This window comes from Aethina tumida, chromosome 5 (assembly GCF_024364675.1).
Source record: "Aethina tumida isolate Nest 87 chromosome 5, icAetTumi1.1, whole genome shotgun sequence".
NCBI classification, from domain to species: Eukaryota; Metazoa; Arthropoda; class Insecta; order Coleoptera; family Nitidulidae; genus Aethina; species Aethina tumida.
Window position 1 is genome coordinate 23,823,059 of NC_065439.1, and position 13,178 is coordinate 23,836,236.

At 30.0% G+C, this 13,178-nt stretch overlaps 1 protein-coding gene across 6 annotated transcripts in view; it reads right to left on the minus strand.

Annotated features, from left to right (window-relative positions):
* LOC109595653 (partitioning defective 3 homolog) overlaps window positions 1-13,178 on the minus strand; it is a 61,909-nt gene that overhangs the window by 13,583 nt on the left and 35,148 nt on the right. For 5 of the 6 annotated variants that reach the window (XM_020011068.2, XM_020011070.2, XM_020011067.2 and 2 more), the window contains exon 2: window positions 1,756-2,017. The exons of the other annotated variant lie outside the window; for it this stretch is intronic. In XM_020011068.2, the coding sequence (XP_019866627.1) occupies window positions 1,756-1,935 (180 nt within the window). In that variant the 5' untranslated portion in view covers window positions 1,936-2,017. The remainder of the gene's footprint in view (window positions 1-1,755; window positions 2,018-13,178) is intronic. 6 annotated transcript variants of the gene reach the window in all.

Consider the following 13,178-nt stretch of genomic DNA (forward strand, 5'->3'; position numbering starts at 1 on the left):
CATTATCGTCGTTTAAAGATTGACTGATTCGATTGCAACGAACTAGAAACCCAGATGCAATGCCAAACGCTTTTTCCGAATGAAAAAAGGAGTGACTGCAACTCGGTCCGGTTGTGAACGGCGGGGAAAATGTAACAGTGGCAGTTTTTACACAGGAAACAGACCGATAATGGGTTTATTGCAGTTGTATTGTTTACAATCGGTAGAAATTGAATCGTGACGATAAACGGAATATTATGACTAAACTGCATAGTAACTTATCGCTGTTATGGATTGTTGGATGTTTTACAACCATATGAATCGTCCATTTTGTATTGATAAAATGTTTATGTCTATTATCATAATTTATTGAACATTATATTGTAATCATTTAGAGTTGTAAAAAATTGTTTGTAATAACTTCTATTCTTACTGTGTAAAAAGATTATTGAACTTGAATTTGAAAAATCCTTTCAATTTCTTCTTCAACCTAAATAAAAAAGAAAGGTGAAAGAAAACCTATTCGATATCTTCACAAATTTATTGCACATTTTGGAATTACCATGTATCAATCAATAAGAATATTTGAAAGTTCTTTCCAATTTAATGAACAGGAAATTGGCACCATAATATTACTATTTATCTACTTTATTCTTTTGACATATTTAAATAGACATAAATAAATCTCTATTTAGAAATGAATATGCACGTACAAATTTCTTTCTGCTTTTTCAATCAGAATAATATTAAAAGAAGAATTTTTCGACTTTTCCTGTAAAAATACTTGAAATTCTCTTCCCACCTAATGAACAGGAAATTATCAGAGTAATAATATGATTTACTTATTTTATTGTTTGTCACATTGATATGAAGATAGAATAATAAAGTTTCTGCTTAAAAATTAAGATAAACAAACAAATTTCTTCTTGTTTCTTCAACAAAAAACAAAAATTCAAAAATGATAGATAAATTCTTTATTTCGTTATAAATTTATGGAATATTTTGAAATTACCATGAAATATTCTGCTTAAAAATTAAAATAAAGAAACAAATTTCTTCTTGTTTCTTCATCCAAAAAAAAATCCATCAGTAAAAGATAAATTCTTCGACTCTTCATAAATTTATGGAACATTTTGAAATTACCATGAAGTATTCTTTAGTAAAATACTTAGAAGTCCTTTCCAACCTAATGAATAGAAAATTAACAGAGTAATATTATAATTTTCCTGTTTTATTGTTTGTCATATTGATATAAACATAGAATAATAAGGTTTCTGCTTAGAAATTAAGATAAACAAACAAATTTCTTCTTGTTTCTTCAACCAAAATAAAAATCCAAAAGTGAAAGACAAATTCTTCGACTTCTTCATAAAATTATTGAACATTTTGAAATTATCATGTAGTACCTTCAGCAAAATACTTGTCCTACAATCTAATCAACAGGAAATTAGCAGGATATTAATATAATTTTTCTGTTTTATTATGTGTCAGATTGAATTGAACAAGTGAAAGAAAAATTCTTCGACTTAATTAATTAATAATTACCATGCAAAACTTTTACAAATTTATGATAAGGAAATTAGTAGAATAATATATTAAGCTTTTCCTGTTTTATTGTAAGTTAGATTGAAATGAATATTCAATATTTTTCATATACTTTCTTCAACCAGAGTAAAAATAAAAGTGTAAGAGAATATTTAGGATTCTTCATAAATTTATTACACATATCCTGACCTAATTTAGTCACATTTTCGTAGACTTTTTGCCCTCTCTTACCTCTTTTATAACGTGTTTTTCACGGGGTCTCGTGATCGAAATGCGTGTGGTGGCGCGTCCGGGCACGTTCCGCTGCAGCTTCTCCACATTGTAAGTTTGCCGCCAGCCGAACAGCTGCACCAACTTTTCCGCCACCTCCGTGCATTTCGGACCGGCGGTCGTCTGACATGTGTCGAACATTTCACATCACCCCGTTGATCTTATTGTTACGGCGACTTTCAACACGCGCTACGTTGTGTCACAGTAACATTGTTCGGTCTACCTGGAGATAAAGCCGCTTGTAACACAGTCGTTGCACCTCTCTTGCGAAATAATTGCCGCTGAGCAATTCGTGTCATGAGATTAGTAATGCATATTGCACGACGTCGTACCATTTTTAACCGATAGTACCATTGAATGAATGTAACAAGTTTGTTTAACGGTAAGGCGAATATCATTACGGCTCCGTTTCCTTCGCACCTTCCGACTCATTTGTCCGTTCACCGATCGCGGATCCCGTGAGAATAGGAAAAAACACGATTGGCAAAACGCCGATTGTTTTCAGTTTAGGAAAAATCACGCGGCGTTTCCGCGCATTGTGCGCAATTTAATATCTCCGTGCGTTTTCCATTGTTTCCCAACTGATCTCGATGGCAGTGTGGGAAAGTTAATGACTGACATATGGCAATCATATGTGCGGTTTATTGGTTCTTGGTCAGTAAATTTTTTTAATGGCTCGGTCACATGTTGTTAGAGAAATTGTTTGCATTTATTGGGAAAGTATTTCTTAATGAAATTCAAACAAAACTAATAAATGCATTCACTTAAGTTGAGAATGGGACAATTAAACACGCCCTTAGAATGCGCAGTAGACTTAATATTAAATTTTGCGCATGTCATTTCTTCTCAACCTACAATTAACATTAAAAAATCCTTCTATAAAAAAATTGTGTCAGAGAAAATATCTATTGGGTATGTAATTATGAGTAAAAATTTGGCAGTCAAAAATAGTAACTCAATATGAGCATAGGTTTATTAAACACGCCCTTAAGACGTGCAGTAGACTTAATATTGGATTTTGCGCATATCATTTCCTCTCAACTTACTATTAATATTACAAAATCTTTCTATAAAAAATAGTGTTAGAAAAAATATTTATTGGGTAACTACTTGTGAGTAAAAAATAACAGAAAAAAAACACAATTTGAGAATAGTCATATTAAACACGTCCTTAAGATGGGCAGTAGACTTAATATTAAATTTTGAGTATGTCATTTCTTCAACTTACAATTAACATTACAAAATCTTTCTTTAAAAAATTGTATTAGAAAAAATATTTATTGGGTAATTGTGAGTAATAATTTAACAGTCAAAAATAATAACTCATTTTAAGAATAGGACTATTAAACACGCCCTGAGATGCGCAGTAGACTTAATATTGGATTTTGCGCATGTCATTTCCTCTCGACTTACTATTAATGTTAAAAAATCCTTCTATAAAAAATTGTGTTAGAAAAAATATTTATTGAGTAAGTAATTGTGTGTAAAAAATAGAAAAAAACACAATTTGAAAATAGGGCTATTAAACACGCCCTTAAGATGCGCAGTAGACTTAATATTAGATTTTGAGTATGTCATTTCCTCAACTTACAATAAAAATTACAAAATCCTTCTTAAAAAATTGTATTAGAAAAAATATTTATTGGGTAATTGTGAGTAAAAATTTAACAGTCAAAAATAATAACTCAATATAAGAATAGGACTATTAAACACGCCCTAAGATGCGCAGTAGACTTACTATTAGTTTTTGCGCATGTGATCACTCTTAACCTCCAATTAACCTTACTAGATCTTCCGATTATAAAAAAATTAAATTAGAAATGCCTGACAATTGAAATTACGTAGCAGGAAATGTTTACATATTTTTAAGTAGAATTTCTACAGTTACGCCATGACCATATACAAAAACAATAAAAATTCAGATTTAAAACCCACTTTTGCATTAACAATTTCATAACACTAACGGCACGCGTGTATTGTTCCATTTGCTTTACGATTTTATTATTTAAATGCGTAACGGGTAACACACATATTCCAAAATTCATGTCCAACGTTACGAACAAAGCGAAACGAGTGTGAAACGAAAAAAATAACCTAATAAATTAATAACAACAATGCTAATTTAATTTGTTCACTCCACAATTGGATTAGAGAGTTTACTGTTAAATCCGTTTTTAGCTGGTGCAAGTTTAGCCGTTCGAATTCCACAATGCGAAATTAAATTGAACGTTGCACGAATCAAATTCTATCCGCACAACCGACCGGAATGGATTTGTGCGGAGGCCTGGCGGCGTGTGTGCAGTTATTTCAAGGGCACGGTCGCCTGCGGCGCCAATTCCTGCACAAATTTGCGAATGATGGAAACAATTTGTTAGGTTCATTTCCCGGCACGGCGTGTACGCCGTACGTGCGGTGGAAACTGGAGGCGGCGACGACGATTAGCTGCGCTCCGGCATCCGTTTAAACGCGGACGAACTGGCAATCATCATCATCATCGATGGTTTGTGTGTGTGTCTGTACGTGTCGATACATGATATACTCACTGACAAAGAAATTGCAACACCAACAAGAGGTGATCAAATTTAATATTCTTTTGATAAAACATTCACGTGGTAATGAGTAAACAGTTGCACCGGACGTCGAAGGGCTCAGATGAAGTTCAAGATCGACGTCTAAATCTAATGGCCTTCAGAGGCCAATTTTCGACAACTAGATCTTTGGCTGATGAATGTTTAGGAAGACAAAGGCTTGTTGAAAGTGTCCTAACGGATTACCGCCATATAAGGGCATTTGGACAGCAACATTTCCGGCCCCATCTTTTGAGCATCGAAGACAACGACTACAGTGGTGCAGAGAACGACAACATTGGAATATGGAATAACATCCACTCATCTTCTCTGATGAATCCCAATTCAACTTCGGTGCACATGACGACGTCGAGGATCAACACGTCAACCTCAATTTCATGTTGAACGATATGTACGTACAATGGATGCTATTGATCATGGAAGTAGGTCACTCTTAGTCTTTATTAGAAGCAATATGAAAGAAGTGGTGGAGGCATATGTTCTTCCTTACCATAATCGGCCCAGGAATCCAATATTTCAACAATATAATAGTCTGCCCCAAGTTGCCAACGTTAGTTTTAACTTTCTTGAAGATACCCATGAGAATATGTTTGGAATATGATGAATAGAAAGCTATGAGATTTACCCCAACCATTACGGACTTTCTAATACATAAAGTACAGTAGATTGGGATACTATACATCAACAGGAAATAGACCACCATTGAATCAATGTCAAGAGCTGTTGAGGAGTGTTTAGATAATCTCGATAGACAAACACATTATTAACTAAATTATTAAAAAAAAAAATAAATTTTTGATATTTTGTTTCCAAATTTTAATAGATTATTCCTGGCTATAACATCTACGTTTTGCCAAAACATTAAATTTGAAGACCCTTGGAGACTCCTTGGTGTTGCAATTTCTTTGTCATCGAGTATAATTTTAAGGCAACGATCGATCCGATCGGTTACCGATCGATTGTTTATGATAATCGCCACGTTCCGAACGGACCCCGTAGGCCGTTCTCAACTCTATTTTTAAACGTATCAGCCCACAATTTCTGCATTCCTCGTCAATCACGGCCGTATTGCACATTTTTCCTTCGGTGTCCTCGACTCGAAATGTGAACGTACAACTGTTGCTGGAACTGTTGCGAATTTCGCACCTGTCGATTACGCATTATGTTGCAACGACGACGTCCGGAAGGACCAACCCCGCAAAAGTTCGCGCATCTTCTGGTCGACGGTTGGAAACGACGCGGCAAATTGTGTTCTCGCACATTCGCCGGGCCGCGACATTGTCCGTTACGTAAGATCGCGGAGTTTATTGCCGCATTCCTTGGTGAAATTTGAAAAATAGAAACCGTACACCCAGATACACTATCTACTCGACGCGATTTGCTATTCGAAAAGGCCGTTTTGCAACGGGAACTTTTTGTAGTTGATTTTTGTGAATGAAATTTTTTTCAAAAATTTTGATGAATGCCGCGAAGAAGCTTTGTGAAGGCGAGAATATTGAAGTGTGTCTAATAACCATAAAAATAAGAAATGAGAATTTCAAATAATTTCTTTTTAAGCTTGAATAAAACATGATTCTTTGATAATAATATTAAGATAAATTAGGGTTTTCTAAATAAAATTCCGAATAATTATCACTTTTTTATAAATTAAATAAATTTTTTCGAATAAGCTAAATACAATATTAATGATATGTAATAATTTTTTAATAGATTGAATTATTTTCAATTTTTGATAATTATTTTGATTATTATTACATTGATAACTCATGTAAATATCAATTTTTTAAGTATATATCTCAATAATTATCACTTTTTGATAGACTGACAATTATTATCAAATTTTGATAATTTATCATAAATATCTCATTTTTTAAACATTATAATAAAGAAAGAATTACAATTAACAAAATCTATTTATATTTATTACTTTTTTAATAAATTCTGTGTAATAATTCTATGTTCCTTTAATATATTTTTCATAATTTTTAGACAGAATTAGGCAATAATTAATATTAATTGCACTAATAATTGATAGTAAAGAAAAATTAAAAATTTTATTGGATAATTATCACTTTTTAGTAAATTTTTTAATTTATTCTTTATTAATTGTGAAAATTTTTAATTTTTGAAAACTTAGTATAAATATGATATTTTTTAATTAATAGTGAAAATTCATAATAAAAATTAATAAAATAAATACATTTTTTGAATAAGTATAATAATAGTAATTTATTCAATTATCACATTTTTTTAATTCCATATTAAAGAGAAATTTTGGTTTATTTATTTTTAACAAAATGTATGTATAAATTTAATTTTTTGTAATAAATTTTTATTTTCTTAATATTTGAGTTCAAATTAAATATTTTTTAATTTTTGAGATAGAATTATATAATATTTAAATTTAATTACACTTGATTATCTTCAATAATAAAGAAAAATTAAAATTTTTTTTATAATTTATAATTTTTTTTATTATCTGTGTAAATTTTAATAAATTTTGAAAATTTATAAATATGATATATTTTGTTTGAAATAGTAACAGTTAAAAATAAATATAAATAAAATAAATCAAATAAATAATAATTATTTGAAATAAATATCAGATTTTTAAGTAATAATTATCAGTTTTTGATAATTTAACTACAATTATCATTTATCACATTTTTAATCCTATATTAAAAGAAGTTCTGATTTATTTATAATTAACAAAAATTAATTAAAATTTTTATTTTTTTAATAATTTTTTATTTCTTTTCTTTTTTATTCTGAAAATTTACTATTTCATACTTTTTGAAATTAATCGTAACAATTATATATATTATCTGTGTAAATTTTAAAAAATTTTGAAAATTTATAACTATGATATATTTTGTGTGTAATAGTAACAAATAAAATAAATCAAATAAATAATAAATATTTGGATAATTATCATTTCAATAAATTATTAGTTATTATCAATTTTTGATAATTATTTGAAATAAATATCAGATTTTTAAGTAATAATTATCAGTTTTTGATAAATTAACTAAAATTATCATTTATCATAAGTATCACATTTTTAATCCTATATTAAAAAAGTTCTGGTTTATTTATAATTAACAAAAATTTATTATAATTTTTATTTTTTTAATAATATTTTATTTCTTTTCTTTTTAATTCTGAAAATTTTGAAATTAATTGTAACAGTTATTTGGATAATTATCATTTTTGAGTAATTATTTTTTTTTCTTTAATATTTAATTTTCTTAATTTTTTAAAATAGAGTTTTTGGTAAGTTTTATAATTTTTTAACTTCTTTGAAAACTGATAATTTTTTTACAATAAATAATTATCAAAATTGGATAATTTACTATAATTAACAGGTTTTTTGAATAATTCTTATCTTTTTTTCTTACGTAAATATTACAATGGATATTAATTACTTGGTTAATTAAGGAAAAAATAAGTTAAAACACTAATTTTAATATAACTTTACACAGAACTGAACAGATCGTTACATAAACTGTTGACATAGGAGTAATTTTTCCGGTTTTGTGACCATTGTTCCCTCGATAATTATCGCCCATCCTTTTTGTCGATGAAACATGTGCCTGCCCGTTCCGATAGAGAAAAGTTATTGCGTTACTGATTCACTTGTTCAAATGAATACTAATAATCCGGCTTCCTGTCCATTAACGTTTTACAGTAAGACGTTTCCGTTTGTTCTGGCGATCGTTCATCGTGCATTCAAACAAAATAATAATAAAAAAAAAACGATCCTTATGAATATGATATCGAGACCATGACGGATTTAATTGCTCGCCGCGATCACCAATTATCTTCATCGTTTGCGCGATTTTGTTATTTCAATTATTTTTTTCTCTTTTTCAGTGATTTTCATCGGCGCACGAGCTTCAATTTCACACCGGCCGTTTCAGAGGTCATTAGGAATGCCGGACGCGTTTCTGCATGCATTACGGTGCATAATTACGTTACGTTCAATCGACACAAATCGCGTAATTTATTGCGTTAGCCTTAATTTTCGGTGTTTTTATTTTCGTTTCGACGGATTCCGAAGTGCATGCGTGACCTTTTTCCTAAGACGGTCCGTTACCGGTTTGTGTGCGGACGCGTATTTGCATAGCTTAATATGAAAATTAAACAGTTATTGGTGGATCGCATAACGTTACCTTAAATTAGTACCCGATAAATTCCCATTTAATTAACTTTTATATTCTTCGCCGTGAATTGAAATTGAATTGGTATGAACGTGTGGTTGGTCGATTCGACTGACTTAAGTATCCGGAGATCAAATTTATGTCGCTGACCGTTTCTCAAATGTCTGCGAAAAACTGATATTTGATGGATTTAGAAACAATTGTTAAGTAGTATATGATACTTACTCCAAAAAGTATATATAATTAAAATGTCGAGATAATATGAGGAAATTCTTTCATCTCGAATGGAAACCATAATTAAATATCAGTCAGAATAAATCATACTATTCACAAACTCATAATTTGTGATATGTTGAGTTATCTTTATCTAAGATATAATGATATTTTTTTATAAATTTGAGGTTTTTAAATTTTTTGTATATAAAACAATGAGAGAATATTTCTAATTAATCATTCTAATCAGAATTGCTAGATGGTTAACATAAATATAATAAAATAAATTAATTTTTATTATCGTTTTAATAAAATTGGAAAATAGATAAATAAATTAACTGTTAAAATATTCAATTGAAATTATTAATGAATCATTTTTAGAATGTCTTAAAATGAAACTGGTGTGTCGAATTTCTAAATATTTTGCAATTACACTATAAAAAACTAATCCAAACAAATCATAAACGATACTGCTGTGTTATAAAAACATGATGTAATTAACATTAATTACGTTTTATGAAAATATTAAAGTTTTGTATAAAATGTAAACAAAGAATTAATCTGCTGACTTCAATTACCTAAATTAAAATTGGTGTAGTGTGTTTTTTTATTATTATTTATTATTATTATTTTATTTATCCAAAAATATTTTGTATTGTAGTTTTGGATGCAATTAATTCTTATTTTTTTTTCCATATGTAATATCAAACATTCTGGTCAAAATTGTTAGTTTAGAATATTATATTTTAACAAAATTTTCTAAGAACTAATATCTGTAATAACTGTTAAAAAATTCAAATAAATTTTTTATTGAATCATTTTAGTACACCGTAAAATTAAATTGGTGTGTCCAAATATTTTGCAATTTCACAACTACAACGAAAAAAAAACTAATCCAAACAGCCGCAAATTTGAACGATACCGTAATAACAGCATGTTGTAATATTTGCATAATTATTTTCGATAAAATCACAAACATGTTTGCAATTCGACTTCTATACAATAACCATATAAAATACGTGAATTATGATACAAATCTTCCGGCAATTATCGATTTATTTGTCAAATTAAAATTGTGTCTGAACATGAATGTGGATATTTTGAAATAGTAATTAAATGTTATCTTAGTTACCTTCGGTGCACCTTTATAATAACGTGTAATTTCATTATTAAAGCGGTTTGTTAGCAACAATGGTGTGTTTGTAAAAATTCAGAGAAACAGAACACATTTTAACAACGTTTACTTCACATAAGTATACACAGGATATCCGAAATTGGTTGACTATACTACAGTATTTACAAACCACATAGGAAAAACTAATATGAAGTACAAAAAGGTTAATTAAAAATCGACATTATTATCAAACTGAATTTTAAAAACCTATTTCATTTTGAGAAATTTTATTCTTTATGATATTAATTAAAGCAAAGCCTTTATTATTAAAATTATCATTTTAAATAGTAATTTTATTTTTAAAACGATTTAATTCTAAACTAATAATTTTAAATATTTATTTTATTAAGAGAAAATCTAATTTTCATGTCATTTATTCAAAAATTAATTGGTAATCTATTTATAATGAATAAATAGAATTTTTTAAAATATAAAACTTATTTATTTACTAAAATGTTTAACAAATAATTATTACAAGATATATTTATTTATTTTCTACTTATTTAAGAAAAATTTGGAATTAATAAATACTATTTTTTATAAATTTTTTAACTATAGAATGTCCTTAAAAATAATAAAATATTACTATTATCTTAATAATTATCATTTTTTTTTCAATTGTGTGGATTATTATCAATTTTTTAAATCACGTAATATTTTTGAAAATTCTTGTTCATTTTTTATTCCAGTCAATTAACACATGCACGCAAGTTAATATTCACTTAATATTTATTAGTTTTAATGCCACAATAATGACGCAACAGAATATTACTATGTTTCCATCATGTTCTCGATGATTGCATACAATTTATGGTACAAAAACTGGCCAGAAATGCATCCTCACATCGTCGTGATATGTCGACCCCTTTTTTCCAACAAACGCACAACACCGTGCATCCGGTCATCGTAAAATTGTTGGCGAAAAACCATCGAATCGACTAACCACACACATTCATAGCTAATTCCATTTGAACCAAATTTTAATAGATATACCTATAATAAACAACATTTTTTCTACATTGATAGATAATGTTGTGATTGAGATTTTTAAGCCCCATTCAAGTTGGAAATGGGACGATAGGCCACGCCTCCGGTTGCGCAGTGGCTTTTTCTATATCAGGTATCCTGTGCTGTATAGAAAAAATTACTGCGCATCCGGGGGGCGTGGCACATCTGTCTCATTCCCAACTTAAGTGGATCCTATTAAAATCACAGTTTTTAGTATGTAAATAATATCAGTACTTAAAAAACTAGTCCACCACAACTAATGTAACTGTAACCAGCGATTACGCTTAATTGGTAACACACATTGCAACAATTATCTCGACCACACTCACATGAAATCGATTTTCGTCGGCGAAACGAAGAAAAACCTCCATCACACACCAAACAGCACGAACTACTGGGCAAAAAATTGATTAACAAAACAAAAAATTAATCATTGTCGGTGTCATTACACCGTTGTTTATAAACCGCGACCTTGCGAATCGAATTCCCCACCTCGCCGCCGCCCCAGGTTAATGGTTTACTGGGTGCATCGGCGAAGACCCCGAAAACCCAATTAATCCGATATCGTCGATTTCTAATCGGATTTCAACGCGACGAATAAAAATCATCCGCCACGTACGAACAATGTTTCATTGTTTTCGCGTAAACTGGATGAGTTAATTGGATTTCCACGGTAATTGGATTCGAGACGACGTGGGAAACGAGTTTCCGAAATTCGATCGGATCAAGGTTGATTTTCACTCGGACTTGTAGGCAGAGGTATTGGGTAGAAAGTGCGGTTTTTGCGCCGTCTCTGCGGCGGTCTTCTAATTTTTTATTTTCGCATAATTAACGTTAATTGGCGACAGTTTTAATTAATCAGCGTGGTGAAATCAACCACTTCGGGACAACGGTTAATTTGGTGGTGAATATTTACTCTTTAGCACGAGCTGGTAACACAAATATCGGTCAGTTTTCATTCATCGGTGTCCGACTGAGTCATCGGGTCGTCCAAACAAAAATAATCCGTGCCGAGTTCATCCACCCATAATTTTTTTCGCAACGATCGCAAATTAATTATGGTATTTCTTGTTGCACCGCTCGGCTGTGAATCGATTGTAATTCAATCCGCTAACTGTTTATCAAATTAGAGAAAATGCACGGACGATAAACGCGTACTGGCCAATTAACGTGATAATTGTAATATTGAAGACGATTTCTGTGCTCAATACGATGCCAATCTGTTGCTACTGCTGTGATGATGAAATGTCCGTGTTTGTTCGACGGTTTCCGAAGCTATCTGGCCATACAGGAAACACGAGGGGAATTTGCAGAAATGTGTGTGTCAAATAGACTTTCTATATTTTTTTTACTTTATTGCATACAACAGTGCACATGCACAAAGGTGTCGTAATGTTGTTGTTGAAATGTCAAGTTTTACATCAATTATCGATTATTCGATATGTATTTATAGTTTTTGAGTACCAGGAACAGGATTGTTAAGCTTATCGACTAATGCATTTGGTACCGGGAAAAGTAATTTACTTTTTTAGTTCATGATTTATTTGAACAAAATGTTATACACGGTGATTCATCTAACTTATTCATTAGAAATTTATGAAGAACGAAAAAAGGTATTGATTTGCAATGTTTATACCAATAATAACTTGACTTCCAATTTATTTTAAACAAAATTTCATTTCCGGTTTGATATTTTCCAACACTCTGTATATTTTTGGATTTTTAAATTTTACACGTAATTGCAAAAAATATGGCTATACAATGTCCTATTCTTAAGTTATTCATTTTTTCCCAAAATTTTGGCAGATTGTCCAACTAAAATGTCTGTAAATCCACCGATTTTGATGTTGAAAGTTTTATTTTTGGTATGCACGTTAACGAAAGACCTTTCTGAAACTTTGGGAGAAAAAGTGAATAACTCAAAAACTATTGGATTAAACTATAGGACCCATTTTTGTATTAAAGTAAACTAATGGCAAAGAGTACATTGAAAATGAACAACATCAAGGTCTGTACCAATGAAGAAATTAAGCTCAGTCTCATGCAACATGTTTGAAAATAGGACAATCATTAAACTGCAATAGATGAATCATTAGAAAGAGGCTTCATGCAATGAATTTCATCAAAAAATTGGACTAATGGATTTCACATAAAACAAAATTAAGTTGTCATTTCCCTTTTTGCACACAATCCAAATGATGGTACTTTAATGTAAGATAAGTGGTAAACCTCTTGAAGTAG